Consider the following 21181-nt stretch of genomic DNA (forward strand, 5'->3'; position numbering starts at 1 on the left):
ATATAAGGCAACAGAATGGGTCTGGAATAGAGCAGGGTGGGATGAGCCACAATCAGAACGCACTTGGCAAGAGAAAAAGGTATTAAATTGGCTTTAAAACACAAAGGAGAATGTCCCAGACAGTAGGGCAAAAGGCAAAAAATAGGAGAGAAAAAATGAATGAAGAAACTCTGGTAGATAGCAACAACTGCCTGTGTCTAATTAGCCTTAGCTAAAATGGGAGAAATATATTCTAACAAGCCCTTGTGAATCAGCTGGCAGGTGAAAGACCTCATTTCTCTCATTCCTGCCATAAAATGATACATTTTGCACATTTTGTACATTGCCTAGAGAAACAGGGCTAGCTATGGGACACTACAACATGAAAAAAGACAGTTGCAGTAATCAAGGCCATTAGCCTCAGATTTCCCTATGCTACCAAACCTGGATCCTGACTGTCCAAACAACCCAGACAGATACAGTCTTCAAGGCACTAATACTTGTTCTGATGATACTCCCTAGTCTTTTTTTTAAATTCCAAGTTACTTCAGGTAAATTCATCCTTAAAGTTTTCATGCTGCAGTGTCAGCTACAGTGCTTTTTCTCTTCCCACTGATTTTACCAGGGCTGGCATTCAAAGCCTAATTTCAAATTACGGTGACAGCTTCGAATAATGCAAAGTGTCATTTTTGCACCAGCTCTATCATTGAGATAAAAAGATAATTATCTGCCAATCCACTGGAAATCCTCCCACTTCAGTGATTTATATGTGCCAGACAATTTTGAAATTCATGTTACAAGGAGGTCCTTAAAAAAAAAAGACTACCTCATAAGAAAAACAATTGCTGACATCCTGCCTAGTGAAGCTCAACAAGTTCCTGTAATGGAATTCCCATTTACACCCACACCAGTCTGGTGACTCAGCTGCACTGGTGGAAACAAGAATTTGTTTCTACACATCAGCCAGCACTTACAGGCAAAGACTCTCACACATTCCTGGATGCTCCAATCCAAACCCTGATGTGCAGACAGACACAACCAGAGATGATTTATGGATCACACTAGAGTCAGGGTAGGCACACAGATAAATCAGTCCTGGTAGGACAGCACCAGTTCCAGGTACTTTGCCACTTCTTTCCAGGGAAATGAAAGACAAAAGCCACAAAAGCTTACACTAGGTGTTCAGGCAAAACTGAACTCATATGGTATTAAAGCGACTGAGATGAAGAAAAGAACAAGAACATTCGAACATTTAACTCTCAGGAGCACATTTAGATAATTTAGAGGAATCATGACCTAAAGCATCATGCTTAGGTGTATTTTCTCCATGCATCTATTGGATAAGAAACATTAGCATTATGGTCATAAGGACAATGAATGTATGCTAATGCCTTTGTTTCCATGCCAAACCACCCATCTGGTCTCTGCTCAGAATTCTATCACGCTCCTTTCTTTTCACTTTGTCCTATGCTATATTTAAGTCAAAAATACAAAACTATGCATTATCACATACATGTAATTTATGATCTAGACTCTCAGAGTTAATAAAATTCACAATAACAAAGAGAGAATGGTTTTGAATACTAAGTTTCCAATTGTTCGAGAGGTAGCACTGCTTTCTTGTGTTTATTGTGTTATTGTGTTGCATTAGCAACCTCTTCATAACAAGACAAAGCATTTGAATTAATTAACTCATCATCGGGGGGGAAAAGAATTTCATTTTTTAATGCATAGTTCATTCATCTGCTAACACATGAGACACTAATATTGCCTCATGCTGATATATCACTAGCACCACCATGCCTGATAAGTTACCTACTAGTCATCATTACTACTGGATTTAGGTTTCATTATTTTATTATAAAGATGCCTACAAAGTCTTTTTTATTATCACTTGCTGGTTCAAATATGGGAACAGAAGTTTGCATTAGAAGTTTTTGGGAGATTAGTAATCAGACTTCCTGCACTCACCATGAAATTTATGAGATGTATTTATAAATTGACACTAGATGTGTGTAAGTGCTTCCTGCCTGTTGTCTGAGAGTGAATGTTGCAACATGAGTCATAATTATTAAGGCCACAATTTATGATATTCTACTTTTCCTTTTGGTCAGCAGAAGTACCTCAGAAAGGCCCTGCTGGGGTAATTCATCTGTATTTATACAGATGAAATGACCAGCCTGCTTCAGGGATTGTCTCCTCTTCTAGCTTCTAGGAGAACATTTATGATTGGATCAGTTAGAACTGAGGACAGATGAAAAGACCTGATAATGGGCCTTTTTCTCCAAAACACCTACAAAAGGAACATTCATAGTGGGGCATTCTCAGCTGCCCTTGTACATGTGCAACTTAAATGGCCATTTATTGCCTCAAGACAAATGCTTATCTCCTCAGCCCCAGAGAATGTCATTATGTGTGTGAAACTACAGCTATCAGTATATATGAAATACATTCACATATTCATGGCATCTTCAAGATAAAGTGCTCAGACACTCTTAAGTACAGCTTCATTGCATCAAGTAGACAGTCCTACCATGATGATGAAGTGATTACAGACCATTATGTTTGAAGCATAGTAAATATTTTGTTCTGCCTATGAGTCCATTATTCTTTTGCACATATAAAAAAACTGATGTTAAACCAAAAGCACATCCTGAATTAATGGTGATATTCAGCTCTTAGCTCAGATGCACAATTGCTTTCCAAAGAAGTAGCTTCTCATAATCCAGTCCCATGAGGCTTAAATCTAACCCAGTTACAGTACTGAAACCTTTTCCCTTTTCAGTGTCAGCACAAAGAAAGCTGGGGACTAGCTCCTAGTCCATGCTCTGGCAGCTTTAATACTGGCCTAAGTAGGTTACTGAGGGTTACTTTTGGCACTGCTTGGGAAACTTAACTGATGTCAAGCCAATGTACCCCACATTCTGCCAACTGCTTCTTGTTCTCTTCTAAATCAAGGAAGTACCATTAAAAGTGCCAGGGAGAAAGCTGAGGACTGGGATAAAGCACATTATGCTCTAGTGACCTGTGTAAGCACAAGGGATCCACAGGGAGCACTTACAGACCAGAACAACCTGGAGTAGCTACTGTAATTTGTTCTGGGCACCATACAGAGATGCCATTGTCTCCTCCAAGACTGTGCCAAATACTCTGGCAAATCTTGACATTTTGTCCTTAAGTCACTGTTTGCAGCAAAATTCCTAAATGTTGTGTTTGCTTCCTTCCTGCCTCCATCCATCCTTCCTTCCTTCCATCCCTCCATCCATCCATCCATCCATCCATCCATCCATCCATCCATCCATCCATCCATCCATCCATCCATCCATCCATCCATCCATCCATCCATCCATCCCTCCCTCCCTCAAAACTTTATCTGAAATCCCTTTCACCCTGTGGAAACACAAACAACTTTAAGTGAGTATTCAGCTTACACCCTACACCAGTCTGAGCTTTCCAGAAGTCAGAGATCTGCAAAACCTCAGCTTCCTTTACTGCTATGAAATTTTGGAAATATGGCGCTGCTGCAAAATATTGTCAATACATTACAGGTGAAAGAAGGTTTTTTTGGATCATATTTCCTTTTCCATCTGATATTGAAGAACTTTCTTCCACTCTGAACTCTTAAGGGTTAACTGGCATTGGGTGGAGGAGGGGGAAATCAGAGGTCAGCTCATGTTCTGATATCAGTGAACTCACAAGTTACTCCTTAAGCATGTGGTTTCATCCTAGGTTCTTCCTGCCAGCAATTTCTCACTTTAATCATACACCCACAGCAACCCAGATCTTTAAATTCAGCAATTCTTTCTCAGGTTTCAGCAAGTCATTGGCAGCCTGAGCTATTTTTGGGATATTTTCTCTACTGCAGATGCAGCTTAGGAAAACGCAGGGAGCATGCTAAAGACCTGCAGCTATTTGCCTTGTACAATTTGCTCATTTCTCTTTATTTCTCTGTTTTCCTGCACTCATCACTTAAAGGACAACCTTTCTTGCAAACAAAATCCCTGGAGCCTGATTAGAGGGACTGAAAGCTCCCAGACACGGATTGCCTGCCAGCCACAGCACGGTAAGGACATGGACACTTTTGGCTAGCCTTGCATTGCAGCTTTTTAAGCTTTGCTGAATGTTTATTTGTGTCCATCGCTTCCAAATCAACACTGCTGGCATGGCAGGCAGTCTCCAGCTCCCGGGCTCCATTTTCATTCCCTAAAATCCTCAGCACTTGTAAGTAACACATTTATACTCACCGTCTCTTTGTGTGTTTTAGAAATCAATGACTGACACTAATTTTGATCAGTTCTAGGGGTCTGGGATTTTTCTTTACATTTTACTATCTTTTGGACATCTGTAATTTGCAATCCTGATTGAAACTGTGGATATTTTATTGCCTGATCTTCCCTGTTGAAGGTATATTGTTAATTTTGGTACTTAGCTCAGCAAATTATTCAAATCAGGGAATGGTTTTATGTACGGTAGATGGAAATGTTATAAAAAAGCCCTGCTCCTGATGATTTACAGCTTTATACATTGCCTTCCTGTGTTGTGCTCTGGCTCTGCTTTAATACCTTGAGGCTGCTGGAGCAGTACACTAACACTACAAAGGAATTGACAGCATAAAACCGATGCAGCAGCCAGAGCTTTACTAAAAATGACTCAATTTTATCATGCAGTTATTTTATTTGCTCACAGAAATGCACCAAGTAACCCCTGCAAGAATGGTGGAATTTCAATCTATTAATGTACTTTGGATTTAGTAGATTCAGGATCAGGCTCTGAAGGTGGTATTTTTATTTCTAAAAGTCTCTTAACAATTTTGAGGCAATTTCTATTATATTGTCAATGTTGCTTTGAACATAAGGTTGATACCTGAGCCTGGGTCTCTCATGCAGCTCGTGAGTCTGCCTCAGTTTCACTGAAATCCCTGATACTAAACTAGCTGAATGATAAATAGGTATCAATCCTTTAATCTTCAGTTCAATTTTATACCAAATCCCAAATGTTAGTACTCAGGTTGCTTGAAATCCTGAGATTCAGCACATTTCTCAGAGACCACAGAAGGAAAGATGGATGTGTCTTAGTAAAAGTTAGCAAAGCACTCAATTGTTTACTGTTAACAGAGAAACTGTTATGTCATTAGACAAGTTACAGAGCACACATGTAAAGCTAGATCACACATTTCTCTCTCAAAAAACCAATGTTGCTCTCAGCACAAACAGAAGTCAGGTGAAGGAAGTTTCACGAACACGACAGGTCTGTGCAGAATGGAGTCTTTTGGGAATTCAGTGAGATAAACCCAATACAGGAATTATACTTGTACAGAAAACCAGTCAAGTGGTGCTTGTTGGGGCTCATTTTAGAAAATGTTGTCCTAAATTGTGCCACTGATAAAAATTATTATTAAAAAGACAATGCTTGTTATCACAAGGTGTGCAGAAAGGAAATAATCTGAATAATGAAAAAACAGATTACACATAACTGTTTCTTTTGAAAACAAACTGTTGCATACAGGAATTCTCTGGAAATTTAAAACCTTGTCTTTGTTAGAGGAGGAATATGGACCATAAAGATTAGGAACTCTCCAGACCTTCCCAACTGAGCATACACTCTTACTGTGTTAATACACTCATTTTTTGGCATGCATATATACCAAATCAGGCACACACAAGATACTAAAAATTACTTTACTCTATAAATGAACTAATTTATAATTCAGCAGCAGCACTGCATAACTCGCACTTGATGATCCTTGCCTAGAAACCAGAACATAAAAAAGACTAATGGATATCAATAACAGCAAAGGCTGAAGTGGAACCCATGCTGATGTAAAGAAACACTTGTTTTAGAGTCAGAACATGAGTCAAAAACTTGGTTATTCCTCAGAATATCACAGAAGTGTGTCCCTCTAATTTTAGCGACATTCTCAGACACACTAAAGCTGTAACACAGTACTGTACATGAACACAGCCATGGTAATTGGCCAGTTATATTCCATTCAGCTTGCTTGGTTTTTTTATGTTTACACTACAATTTCAGCTTAAAAATCAGTTTAGAAAAGGTTACTTGGTCCTGTACTACTCTGCAATTGGCTAGACTAAAAGCACCCATTGTTTCAATGGCCCCACTAACATGCAGTAACTTACTACACTGCAACAATCTGATCAGATGGCTGAGCCCTTCATTAAAATTGAAGGGACAGTTTAATTTTTCCTGTCTGTCACTTTGCACCAAATTAATTCTATTAAATCCAGTTGAGGGACTGCATTGAAAGAGGAATCATCAACAAAGAGTGAATAGTAAAAGTTCCTCAAGGACTGGGTCTGAATTTTAATAGTCCTACAGAGCAACAAAAAACTGACAAATTTAGTGGTGTGCTGGTGTATGTTGGGAGGCAGCATCGGTTTAGAGGAGGAATAACACAGAATTGCAGAAATAAGAAAAAATGTAGTAGGAAATGAAGGTCTCATTGGAGGCAGGAATAAGCAGCCAAGGGGCAGCTGAGGTGAGAGGCTGCAGACCTGTATGTGAGGAGGCAGGAAGGCCTTGCTTGGGCAGCCCTTGCAGCTGGGCATTGTCTCCCCAGAGCTGTTGAGCCCTGGCAGCACCAGCACCCCCCAGCCCTCTCCCAGATGGCAACAGCAGGATGAGAATGCCCTGCAGCCTGTTTCTCTTGAATCCTCCCATCTCCATTTCTTCCCACATCATCCCACAGCTGGAGTAGGCCTTGGCCCACTTCTGGATCTCACTTCAACCTAAACCTGAGCCTAATAAGAGTTAGAGAAGCACCAAGGTAATAAGGGCTGCTTGGGAAGGCTCAGAGAGAGGCTACAGGGCCTGGACAGCAGGGTGGAAGTAACAGAGGAATGAATGGAGAGGTAACAGACATCCTGGAGCACTGTGCAAAGAGACAGGGAGACAAACAAAAGTGCAGCTGCTTCCACCTAACACTCTGAGTGTAAAACAGCCAAGAAAAAGACAAAACCATATTAGAGTACACCATTAAAGACAGAGATACTAGAGACAGTACAGCACTGATGGCATCCTATAAGTATGGGTCAGTCCCTAATTAAAACATCAGATAGTTTTTGTCACTCACAACACAGAAAGATCAATGTGTATCATAACAATGAGGCAGGAGTATGAAAGCTATTGGTAAAGACATCATCATGGAGATTAATTATTTAAGATGTATGAAAATGTTGGCCCAAGAACAAACAGATATAAATCAAACATAGCAATTAGAATTTGGAGAATACAATGAAGCAGTGAGATGGGAGCAAGAAACCTAATTATCAGGTTTTTATGATGAAGAATGATCAATTACCAAAAGCAATGTCTGTTTCTGCAAGTTGCTGCAACATTATAATCGCTCCTGGACTGTTTCTAGGTCACTGTCATACATGTTAATTTAAGTAAGATACAAATCAGTCTCAGGGTGTGATGAATGGATAGGTGCCATAACTTACTTTAGCAATATTGCTCCTCTTGACATCACTTCTCTCTCTGTACAAAGATTAAGATAACAAATGCAGTAACATCAGCCTCTTTCAGATACTCAAATAAAACTAGCACTTAAAGAAGAATGAATGGAGCAATCTTGGCAGCTGTTGAAATTCTGAAGAATCTTGGAAATCTGTTATGAGACTGTATAGATTAGGGTACTTTGAATGTATTTTAAGAGTAAATAAGAACCAAAAATTAACTTCCAGGTTAAGTTTTTCCTCTATTTTTTGAAAACCAAGTTGATTTGACCATTGTCATTAATGTTACATGAATTTCCATGATAATGCTTTGTACGCTGCAAATTAAATATGATCCCTGTTACCACCTTTTGGCATTTCTAGACATTGGCTTCAATTAAATAAAGCTGCAATGGATTCCTTAGCTGTCCCCATCAAACATGTCAACCCTTTAGTCAGTTCTCGTGGATATTTCTATAATCTTGCTGATGCTTGAGTGACTTTTGTTTTACTACATATAATGATCAAGCTAGCAATCATAAGAAAGAGAATCACTAGCAAAGGCACCCAGAAGTTATATTTATAATTGAAAGTCCAAGTCACTAAGTTAAAGTCACTGGCAGATACTAATGATATACAGCAGCTCCTAACTCCAGCTTACACAACTTATTATGCAACATCTTTTCCTCTGCCATGTCCTGTTAGTAACTGAAGCCACTAACTTTATCTAAAGCTAGATAAAATATAAAAACTCAAAGAATATGATATATCCATGCAGGAATGGTCTACTAAATATAAATACTACTTTTATCAAGGATAGAAAATGCAAGTAAAATTTGGCTCTCATTACCCTACCTCACATTGATCCCTAAATCTTTTATGTTATGACTGTCCTTTTTGAGGCCAGACACAGTATTAACCTGTCAGTACTCAAAATTTGAAGGTTTTATGTTTGGCAAATAAAAACAAAAGGTCTCAGTCAGGAGGGAGGAAAGAGACTACTATCCTTAAGTATGAGAAAGCCTTCCGATAAGATATTGATCCAATCATATTTATATCTAATAATTTCACCATTTTAGAGATAGATGGAAACAAACAATATCTCAGTCTTGCAGAGCATGCTGACATCACATAGCCCCCAGTTTTAGTTCTTTAATGTAGTTTGTCTGTGCTGGTGTTATTAATAGACACACTAAAATGGGAACTTCGCCCTGGCTCAGCTTTGACTCACTGCATGGCCTTGGGCATCACATAACCTCTGTCTCCAGTTCTCTATCTGCATAATGCATTTGTCTATCTAGTGACTTTGCAGAGTCATGGGTCAAATAAATGAGTCACTTGACAGAATTTTTAAATTGAAATACACTGGGTCTCTTCTGCACTTTTATAATATATTTCCGTGAATTTTACCATAAACTCTCCTTTTTCATAAAGATAACAAAGTGTTTAAGCGAACAGAAAGAAGAACTATTTAACACTTCCAAACGAAAACCTCCTTGAACTAAAATAATGGAACCACAGCCACATAAGACAGTTTGTCATCTCACAGCCCAAAACACCTTTATCTGAGGCTTTATATAAAGTTCTTTATTGTCCAAGGGAGAGGGAAGAAAGAAGGAAGTCTAATTTTGCACCATGCAAAGAAATAGCAGATTACACAGCTAGTAAAATGTGCACTGCAAGTATGGTCTGGGCATAACAGATGGAAGAATCTATCAACCAAACTCCTTTATTACACTGGCAGTCAAAAGATCTGTATTTTTTTTTAATCTAAACTGATTCTGAGTGCAAGAGAGTCATATTCATTTGACTGCACCAGAAGATAGAAATCCTCCATGTGGCTGAGATGACTTGCCCACAGCTAATCAAGTTAGTTATACGCTTAGTTAATTTTTTTGCTTGTTGTCCATTGAAACTAATCAAATTTTCTGTAGAAAATAACTTCTCTGCTGCAGTTCTAATCCTTTGTGTCTTAAGGAAAGAAAAAAATTCTTCCATTAAGGCAGCCCCTGAGGGGACTTTTAAGGGACTGACATGCAATACTCAGATGTTCATTTGTTTGTAAGGGAGTCTAACCTAGATGCAAAACTGAATTACAGAGTCATCTGGCATTACTTTAAAATGCAAAAATGGACAAAGCAAGCGCATTAATTATCAAAAGTTGAAAAGTTCACCACTGATTATTGCTTCAGTGGATGCTGCATCTTTACAAAGCCCAGACATCCAGTGAACAACTGATGCCTCATTAGATACAAGCAATTGTATCCTTCAAGGTGGTGTTCTTGGATGCTCACTCATCCATTGCTGTCTTGTTTTTTCTTATGACTTGGTTAATTCTGCTTGGATTAGGGTTGAGATCAAAAAGGGGTCTTACATAAAGGAATACTCATAATCTAGGATGCACAAGGCATACACTGACCAGTGCTGCTGTACTGAGCAAGCAGTGAAGTGTTCCCAAAGTTAGTCCCTTTCAGCTCTGCTAACCAGGAGCATGGATCTCATGATAGCACAGCTACCAGAGAATGGTAAATGCCATTCCATGGCTAATTATATCCCTACAGAATAGTGAGAAAAAATAATGTATTGCCTAAATATATGTAGATAAATTTGTATGCACAACAGGTTCCTGGTCTTGGAAGTACCTTGTCCATTCCACAAGAAAAAAGAATTCAGAACTCCACTAATTCATAGCTTGCCATGGAATTTGGCAACAGCACAAAGAATAAAAAAACCCTCTAAAGCTGATCTAATCACTAATAATGACATAATTAATATGACATAACTAGAAATTTATGATAGATCTAGTCTGACAATGGTATTTGAGGACAACAGGTCAAATGAGGATGCAAAAAAACCAAGGTCTAATTCATTCCCAGTGTAAATTGGCAGTATTCCCTTTGACTTCAATAAGAGATTTACTTGTTCACTCCAGCTCTAATTTTTACTCAGCATCTTCCCAATATTTATGATTGAGTTGCACCAGCCTAAAAAGCACTCACTTTTAAATCCAAAGCAAGAACCTCCAGAGAGTGGGAAAGGCATATTTTCATATAATGGTCTTCATTTAGATAGTACATTTACGTTTACTTTTACTAGAATTACTTTCCCATATAAAGAAAAAAATTATTAAGAAAAAATTAACAAACTTCAGAGGCACAGCAGCAAAAGCCAATCTAAAATATCTATGTGGCTCTTTTATGCCCAGATAACAAAAAAGTAACACCCAAGGAAGAAAGAAGGAATCATTGAAATAGACAATAATGAGAATTAATGAACAAGCAGATACATATAGATACACGTAATCTTGTATTGTTTAAGCAGCAATGAGAAATTCAAACATTAAACCAGAAAGAGGTGCTTCTATGTTTTTGTTTTGTGGAAAATGGGATTTTTGTTTTCATTGTGACACAGCTATTTGAGAGTTTCAAAACAGCAAATCTTGGTGAGGAAGGGAAATTTTGAGTTGTCCTAAATGAAATACTTGAGTCATGTTAGTGTGTAAATTGCAGTAAAACACAGACAGATATTCCATCCTCCTTCAGCTCAAATGGTATCAGCAATGAGGCAAGAGGATCAGTAAGAGCTCACAGTCAACCCCAAAGTATTGCCACAGAAAATTCTTGATTCTGGAGAAAACACTTCACCATAGGTTGGACTGTGATGATAAAGTCTATATTTAAATTCTTAACTGTATTACCAGAGAGATTTTGCCACAGCATAGCCTGAAGTAAAAATGAAGAGAGAACTGAGGCAGCCAAAGGGTCCATTATGTCTTCTCAGAAGACAAAACTGTGAATCATTTATGATAAGTTCAATAAGCAAAACCACTTTAAAAATTATCTAGAAATACATTTTTAATGTGGTTATTGATTTAGCATTTAATGATGGTTGATTAAAAGATGAGGTTGCCCAAGATCTGTATCCATTACTATTAAAAGGTAAGTGTTGAGGACTTGTGGATAGGTGCTGTTTACTGACTTCCACATATTGCATAAATATGATGGCCATGCCTCAATGACTCAGGTCAGGGTGTGTTGCTCAAAATTCTGTACAAATGTCAAGCAAGCAAAATTCCTGATTCAGTATTTTATATATAAAATATAAAGAAGAAGTGTAACTTTTATAAAAGCACAGGACTTGAATGGCAGTTTCTGAGCTGCCAGGTTACTTTCAATATTGATCAACTAAATTTTCATCCAGGGTAACTATTGCTTCACATCAAAAAGGAAAGAAATGAACTGGGCTCCATTGTCTAAATGGCACTGCGAGCTTTTGCCACTAGAGTGTGTCAAGGCATTAGTGAGGAATAAACCTCTTCACGTGCTGTATCATTCAATTCAAACTATTACCAGGGCCCTGGACAAAGACAAGTAGCTTGAATGTACCATTTATTTTTCTGATTTCCTGCTTGACTGCTAGAACTTGTCTTAAAGATTATACTACTAGGAAAAGGTCTCACCTCATTAGTCTGCTTATGTTGTGCACAGGGATTTTTATATGGATACTGAACACAGGCATCCAGAAACAGTCCAGCCAATTTTAGGATCCATTACACTGTGCCTATATTTTCAGTTCAATGTCAATGCAACATCCCTTCCAGGCTAAGACTCTTACTTTGATGCAGTACAATAACCCTGCTATTTTGTATTGAAAAGTCAGCACTGACAGTCAATGTATGTAAATCTGTCCTTTCCTGCTTCTCTCTCTGCTGGATGTCTGCAGTTGCACTAAAATTGGGGTGGGGGGGGTGGGGGGGGGAGGGGGAGAGGAAAGGGGAAGGGGAGCCTACACACCTATACAAAAACTGCTGAAAATATACTGAAAATCTGTGCTGAGAATAGAGATGCTCCAGCATATTTAAAAAATCAGTTTAAAGAGAAACTATAAAAGCCCCTCTCTTTGATAGTAAAAAAAATCAGAACAGTTAAAATTAGAAACGCGTAGGCATAAAGCATTTCCAGGATCAAACAGAGTATGTTGAAATGTACACATTTGGTAATGCTAAAAATCAGGATCTGCCTCCATACTTTTCTGAATCAAGGTTTGTCCCCTTCTCCATCTGTAAAACTGCACTGACAGCACTCCCTCTCTCTTTTTGCTCACTTTTGTCTTTTCAGATTGCAAACTCTTATTAGCTGTTTTGACTACAGAAGTTCTTAGTAGAAGTTTTTCACTAACCATAATGTCATCTCCATGCTGAAGATTTTAGCTACTAGACCAACCCTAATAGCTTTTCTTTGAAAGACATTAAAAGCTAAACAAAAAGCAAACATCCAAACAACTACCTATAAGAGACAGGAATCCTATACCCAATCTGTGGTCATTTACATGCTCAAGTGATGTTGTGAATGGAGACACTTGATTTCATCATCTGCTTTACTTCTCCTAGGAAAGGTCTGATAAGCATTTTTGGAAGACTGCAGCAGCTTTCTGAGCTTCCAGAGGTTGACACTGTTAGAGTGACAAAGAATGAGCAAAAAAGCTTCTGAAATCCTTAAGCATTCACCCAAGTCAGCTATAGAGGGTCAATGGGAGAAGAACCACAGATGAGAAGATTCTGCCATTGAATTGCCCAGACCTGCCTGAGAAAATGAGAGTCTGATAGGGCATCTGGAGTTCTCATCACCAGCTCTGTAACTTTAGATGAAAATTTTGAACATCATATCTATTTGAAATGAACTGATGGCTGACGAGAGAACAAGGAACAGGAAAGAAAAGAATAGGAACACAAAGTAGAAGGAAAAGATCTGTGACCAGGTCTCTTTTACTCAGTGTATGCTGAGCTAATGATGCCTCATGCAGGTATCCCACAATCACACTAGAATTAAGAGATCCTGCTTTTCATGAACAGCCTGCTGAAATCACAGATCCCTACCCACTGTATTTTTGTCCCAAGGATTTAGAGTAAAGCACAGGCAGAGCATGCAGCAAGGCACAATGTCCAGCACTGGCACAGTACAGGGAGGAGCTACACCCTCATACACTGACAGTCACCTGAAAACACACAGGTCACCTAAAAACTCCCAGGACAGTGTCTCGTGACGATTTCATAAACAGAATCGAGCAAGTGAAGTTTCTTCCAGTTCAATAACAAAATGAAAATGTCAGCGACAAGGAAGCACAAAACTCAGTTTATACAGAACGCACAAAATATTTTCCTTTTTTTTAAACAAAAACCCAGTAATTTCCATTTGAGGTAAATCTGAAATATTACATCTAATTAAAAATAAAATGTTTTGTGACTTTTTTTAAAAATACACATATTTTACTATTCAATTTATATTAACTTGGAAGTGGAAAATGGTATTTTCATTTCAAAAGATGAAAAACTTCATTTTCAGCATGTTAAGATATTTCCTTTAAAAACTAAGAAAATATTTCATATTTTTTCTATATTTCAGTTTAAACAATTTTATCTCAACCTAATCTCAAGAATGATCCCAGTCTTTTCAAACATCTGTTATTCTAATTTAAAATTTAAAAATCATTCAGAATTTTTGTCCACCTCTATTCATAAATTTAAGCTGTATTTACCTCTATTCATAAAGACATGAATATTCAAGCATTATTTTGGCACTAGAATCTTGGGAAAGGAAATACTCAAGAGCCTTTCTAAAATACCTTTCCATTTCCCACCACTGTGTCTCTAGCTGATATTCCTTGTATCCTCATGCAGCAGTAGCTCTACCTTCACTGTGGCAGTCCCTTGTGAAATGTTTTCTAGAATTAGAGTGTGAAGGCTGGAGAGTGAACTTGCTGCTTTTATAAAAAGAGAAGAACACCCAGGAGAAGATATTTAAATTATGTCCTGAGGCAGAATGAAGTTGATTTATGTCAGGGATTATTTTTACCTCTCCAGTCAGCTAGAAGTTATGCAGCAAAGCCTGCAGAGGCACAGCCATGCAGCATGGCCTGTACCACACTCTGGCAGCGCTAGGAAGCCAAGCCAGCTCAGCAGCAGGCGGAGCTGTGCCCTTGCGAGCCCTTGGCACGGCCCTGCGGGAAGGGCTTCCCCGGCCGAGCTGCCAGGGCTGCTCCCTGCTCAGAGGAGCCCTCTGCAGCACCTGGGCCCTGCAAAACACACTGCAAAACACACTGCACCCTCAGAGTGTCACAGCAGACAGACCCTGCAAAACACACTGCAAAACACACTGCACCCTCAGAGTGTCACAGCACCTGGGCACTGCAAAACACACTGCACCCTCAGAGTGTCACAGCACCCGGGCCCTGCAAAACACACTGCAAAATACACTGCACCCTCAGAGTGTCACAGCAGACAGACCCTGCAAAACACACTGCACCCTCAGAGTGTCACAGCACCTGGACCCTGCAAAACACACTGCACCCTCAGAGTGTCACAGCACCCGGGCACTGCAAAACACACTGCACCCTCAGATTGTCACAGCACCTGGGCACTGCAAAACACACTGCAAAACACACTGCACCCTCAGATTGTCACAGCACCTGGGCCCTGCAAAACACACTGCAAAACACACTGCACCCTCAGATTGTCACAGCACCCGGGCACTGCAAAACACACTGCACCCTCAGATTGTCACAGCAGACAGACCCTGCAAAACACACTGCACCCTCAGAGTGTCACAGCACCTGGACCCTGCAAAACACACTGCACCCTCAGATTGTCACAGCACCCGGGCACTGCAAAACACACTGCAAAACACACTGCACCCTCAGATTGTCACAGCACCTGGGCCCTGCAAACCACACTGAACCCACAGATTGTCACAGCACCTGGGCACTGCAAACCAGTCTGCATCCACACATTGTCACAGCAGCTCTGGACACTCTTGGGTTTGGCTCCTGCACCTACCACTGCACTCATGTCCTGGCATACTGATGAGGGAAAAATGGGATGGTTATGATGGATCCCAAGCCCTGCTCTTCAGTCACATCTCTAATCTGTGCTGGGAGCAGGTGATTTGAACCATGGACACCTGAGACCCTTCTCCTTCCTTCCTTTTTCTGGCCTGGCTCTCACACACAAGTGAATAGATTCTCCCATGCCTGAGACCTCAGTTCAAAGCGCATGACCTTTCCATTGATTGCAGAAATCCTTGCATAGAACTCCAACCAAGTATCCCTGCAGAATATCATTAGGAAAACAAAGCAAACCCCCACAGCTGTGAAATTACCTCTGGAAGAGAAATGTCTATTTCCTTAAGATTTTTTTTCTCTGAAAAAAGCAGCATATTTACTGAGTTTTTAACATGTAGATAGATGCATGTATGCAGTTGTCTGAAAGCACATGATCTAAAACACTAAATCTCTGCATTTAATTTTCATGTGTAGGGAAGGAAAATCAGTAAAAATTTTGAATAAATAAATTCTAGTTTTTGAACTAAAAAATGAAAGTAAAAATTTCCAGGAGGCTTGCTATAATAAATAAATTACTTGGATTTAAAATTCTCTTGCAGTGTTTGAAATTAAAACATTGCATCACATTTCCAGTGCTTACCAGCAAGAACAAATTCATTATAAACTAACATATAACTACATTTTCTTCTACCACTGGTGATCAAGCAGCAATGTGCAAGGTCATAAATAAGAAATGTAAATGAATTTGTATGTTAATAAATGTAATTATGGATCTATCTGAATTTTAATCACCTAATGAATGTAACTCCTAAATTACACAGGGAAAGAAACTAATTGGATTCTCTGTATATTTTCTGTGGTGGCTACAAAGTAGTGTATTGTACATTTCCAAGCACTGAAAAAGGGCAATGCTGTGCACAAGGAAGGAGTTCCATCCAGAGGCCAGCAAGTAGCTTGAACTTTATGATGTGCAATTATTTATCTTTTTATTATTTTCATTTTTTTAAGTAGAAATAGCACATTTTAAGAGACGTCCCCTCATCCTTTGAAACAAATAAAACTGAGGATCAGTGAGCTATGTCATAAAGAAAAAGACAATTATCAAAACAGTATCTAAAAGGAATAGCTTAGAGCTACTCACATACTTCAATCTCTTTAAAATGTCAAACAGCACATCTTCACAAGAGCTAAGAAGTGATCTTACACTACTTAATACAGTGTAGAGATGCAGTGGATATATGTGTTTTCCTAATAAACCTGTCTCTGAGTTCTCAACATTATGAATCAGAGCAGCCAAAAGCACTGCATGGAGTAATGCAAAATTAAAAATAAATTTTAAAATTCCTTACATGTTTTCTGCTAAATATACAGAATGTATATATATTACACTCACAAGCTTTATTCCTTTCTTGGCATGAATGTTTATGTCAACATTACTTGAAAGTGAAACAGAAAGCTTATAGTATATTACAGATATAATAGATATAAATAAGATTCTGTCAATCATCCAAAATCCAAAAATTCATATAAGTCCCATATTATATTTGGTTATTTTTTTCTGCTATGAGAAGAATCTCATGTAATTCTTACGAGATAATGACATCTAATAAAGCAGATCAAATTTGCACAGCAGTTTGTAAGTAACAGAACTATTTTTTAATCTCCATCTGACATAATCAAAGCTGATAATAGCAAACCTTCTGGTGAATAAATTATTAGCAATTACACCTAATTTTGGTACCAAAATGAAATGTCAGAACATTCCAGCAGTAGAAAAATGCAATTTGAGTGAGGTTTGTCTCTAGCAGTAGAATAACAGGCTGAGGTCAGTTTAAAGAAATGTTTGAAATGCAGTGTGTTATTAGTATTTCAACCACTGCCAATTGCATTTACTTACTATAATTATTGTTTCATAAAATTTAGAACAAGCATGTTTTGCTATCTGCTGCAAGATACCATACCACAAATTGAGGGGATTCAGATTAAGACTTGTGTTATTGTAAGTACATTCTGAAGCCTAGACTTTATTCTTTATAAATTATTCATATCTCCTCACAACTGTACCTGTTTCCTTTAAAAAATAATCTTGTATGGATTTTCCCTTTCTTCTCAGAGATGGCTGTTCCTCTCATTATCTTAGTCAGGACTCACCCATTACAAGAATCAATTCTTTCCACCACTTTTCCTTTCTTAATTTTCCAAAAGTAATCCTAGTGACCACAGTTCTCTGATGTGAAAGAACTGTCTAATTTTACAGCTTTCTACGAATTTCATGAATTCCCTTTTTCCAGAGAAGGGTGGTGCAAGAGGCCACCCTGTTTCACCTAGCAAATTACAAGCAAACATTGGAATAGCTTATACGCAACCTAATGTGGTGGTAATGAACAGAAACCTACCTGATAAGGTATGTCATGCCAATTTTTTGCACACTGATGTTGGATGAGGACCAGCAGTGGCCTTGTGAGGGAGCATATTGTCGGAGAAGTCATGACGTGATAGTGACTTGTGTGATTTATCCAACATTTTGAAAGCAAACTGTCTTACCTTTAAAGTGGCTACAGTAAGATAATATAATCTGACTTTTATAAATAAAAAGTACATACACTTTCCCTTTTCATCATTTGGAGAACCATCACAAAATTTCTCTTATTGTGCTCTTGTTTATAATAATGATTACCTCAAATATTGACAACATATATACATTGTAATATTAAAGGCTATATAAACAAATAACTATTTTTCTGACAGATGTTAAATGTTTTAAAATAGGAACTTTACATGTTTTATAAGCAATAGATTCATAATGTATCAGCTTGGAAAAAAGCCAGAACAAACCCACCAAACAAAAAACCTTCAAACAAATCTCCAAACTTGGATTTATCTATCAAGGAAAAAGAGCTGTACGTAGCATAATTAGCAGTCATGGCTTATCTCCTTAATTATATCCCAATTCTTTGAAATGTAGGCTCATGTATGATGTGACTGTATGAATACAAGAGTTCATACCCTCACTTCATCCATCACAGAACAGCTTTCCTGCATTGCCCTCATGAGGCCCATAAGAATTGAAGGTCTCCATTAAGGCAATAATCCCAATCAAAGCACATTCTTCCCCCAGCAGTTCACAGGGCTCAGGAAGGAGTTAGTCTCCCTGATGCACAATTAGTTTCTCTGATACACATTTTGTTTTTATCTATTGCATTTAGGTTGGGTATTTCTCACGTCCCTCTGAAGCATCAGCTCAGCCCTATTGTCTAGACATACATCCAAACTCTATCCACACAGATCAAATCAGAAGTTAAATCAGACAGAACCAAGACTTTTAAAATGAAAATAAATGTAATTCAGCAGTGCATAAATCATATTCTTCCATTGGCAGTGATGCAGTTTCTAAAGCTCATCTGGTAATTCTTGTTCCAAAGCAGAAGGACATAATTTTATCTTCATTTAACAGTTTCTCAAATAATTGCCCACATTCTTCCACGAGCTTAGTATAATACAAATGGTTTTTCTGATATTTTGATTAATTTTTCCCAGTAGTAACAACTAAATTAGTGGACTAGGAAAGTACATTATTATCTTACAGAATTCTGTTATGGTTAATAAATTTCTAATCTTCATGACCATTTTCATGACTCTGCAGCATGTCCCTCACCCTCCACAATCCTGAGATCCTTCCTTCCCTACTTCCTCTCTGCTCTGCACTTTTTGGTTTTACAGCACTTTCTCTCAAGCCCACAGCCTAGGTGTCTCATGGAGTCCACCCAATAGCAGACTGCAGCTTCAGCCCTCTGAGTAAAATAAAATATGAGCACATCTGATGTGGCTTTTTTCCCCTCCTGATCAGCATGACAACATAGTCAATGGCAACACAATTGTGTTAGAGACTTGGCTGTTGCTAAGGAGAAGGGAGCTTGGAAAAATGTGGGAGCAATGTTACTTTAAAATCTGCATGTACACAAGGTCTTTCATACATCTCCTTACCTCTATACTGGGAAAAGGAATATGGCATTATAGCCATGATGTTAATATGTCTCATATGGCATTATTTCTCTACTCCTAGGATAACCAAGGAGGGCTACCCATGGGGTCAATATTTATACAGAAGATAACTATCTTCTTCACTCCACCAATGTTATTTAGATCTATGTAAAATTTGGGGGCACAAGAATTTTGCATCTCCTTGGTGCTGACAGCACTTAGAACAGCCTTAACTTGGTCTACTTCTCATCCTTTTCTGTTTATGTCCTTGGTGCAGGTAGTACAAAGAAAGGATTTTACTTATCCCCTTCTCTTCCCCTGCAAGTTCTCTACCCTGCTCTCTTGACTTTGTTCTCAGAATTTCTTATTTCCCTCTCTGCCTGGCAGACAAGGCAAACTTTGGGACCCTGTACTATTAGTGTCATCACAGGGCAGAGCAGAGGTTCCATTCATGTTTCCTGACTGGCTGTGAGCTGTATGCTAATGTGACAGCCTGGCAAGTATTTGAGAATGTCACTTCTAGCAAAATAACTGTCCTGAATGGTATTTATCATATATAAAACCACATATATATCAACAAAAAACCCCCAAAAAATTAAACTCTAATACATATTTCAAATGAGATGCCCACAGGCACTTACAACATGAGTACATGTCAGTAGCCATATGTGCTGTAATCCTCCTCTTTATACATAGACCCAGCATAATCCTTTCATGCACCATGTATCTAATCTGCATTCTCTGCTTTGGAAGCAAGATTAATCTCAAACTTTCAGAATTAATTCAAAGGCATTAACTAGCTTTCAAATCTTCATTATTTTGGCAACCGAGTAGTTAAACAATGTGGCAAATGACCAAATCATTTCTGGTACCACTTCATTTCAGGTTCTTTAAAGCCCTGCAGCTGAACCACAGCTGGGTACTTAATACAAGGTTTTATCTTTTGGGGGAATGTTACTTTTAAATGCTTAGTAATTATGAATTCATTTCCCATTTTTTTATAAGCAGGGGATCATAATGAACTCATTTGTTATTCATGTGAATGTCAAATATGTTCCCACGGGAGTTTTATTCTAATTCACTATTAGTTAGTGGACTCATAAAATAAAATGTTATCCATTTTTTACTTTGAGCATGTAATGCTTGGTAATTGTTCATCAAAGGGCAAATGTAATATTTTCCTTTGATAACTTTCATTCTGATTTAACTAGAAAGAGAACTAGTTTTAGAGTAAGGGTACCTCTAGAAACAGAAGTAGATTTGATAAGCTGTGAGCCTTCCATTTAAAATGCAATGAATGAGATTACCATAAGCTGGTATTTTAAAAAGCAGATGTATTATACCATAAGTGTACATGTCTGAACTACATGGATTTAGCATAACAAGACAAGTCATACCCAACATATATTGTTTAATGATAGTTCACTGAAAGACATATTTCAGTATTCCACAGCAGTTTTCAGGCAGCTGTTCTATTGCAATAGAAAATTTACAGGTGAGAGACTTACAGGTCATGGCAGAATCTGAATGTGATGACACTGGACAGCTGGACTTTGATCTGTGAAAACAACCACAAAGTAAGCAATAGAAAAACAGAGAATTCAAATTCTTATGTGATTTTTTTAAGAGTTAAACACATAGGATTTTTTATTAAATTATTTTCGAATTTCTTCTATATCCCTAATCTAAATGGAGCATTAGTTGGAAAGACCTACCCCATGTACAGATAGCCCTGAAATATTTCAGTGCCTTAGATGTGACATGCTGCACTAGTATTCTCAACAACTGTGTCACAGGGATACTTCCAATCTTGAAATGCTCTTCAGAAATGGTAATCAAAACAAATTAATTATTATTGAGATGCAGTTTCAAGGGAGATGGTAATAAACCCAGAATCTCATTTATAATTGGAGCCTGTAGATCAAAAAACT

General features: G+C 38.2%; 1 protein-coding gene across 1 annotated transcript in view; it reads left to right on the plus strand.

Moving 5' to 3' along the window:
* The first annotated feature begins 3868 nt into the window (after positions 1 to 3868).
* AMMECR1 (AMMECR nuclear protein 1) overlaps positions 3869 to 21181 on the plus strand; it is a 97359-nt gene continuing 80046 nt past the window's right edge. The window contains exon 1 of the mRNA XM_063170546.1: positions 3869 to 4042. Coding sequence (XP_063026616.1) covers positions 3871 to 4042 — 172 coding nt within the window. The 5' untranslated portion in view covers positions 3869 to 3870. The remainder of the gene's footprint in view (positions 4043 to 21181) is intronic.

Source organism: Melospiza melodia, chromosome 16 (assembly GCF_035770615.1).
Source record: "Melospiza melodia melodia isolate bMelMel2 chromosome 16, bMelMel2.pri, whole genome shotgun sequence".
Classification (NCBI taxonomy): domain Eukaryota; kingdom Metazoa; phylum Chordata; class Aves; order Passeriformes; family Passerellidae; genus Melospiza; species Melospiza melodia.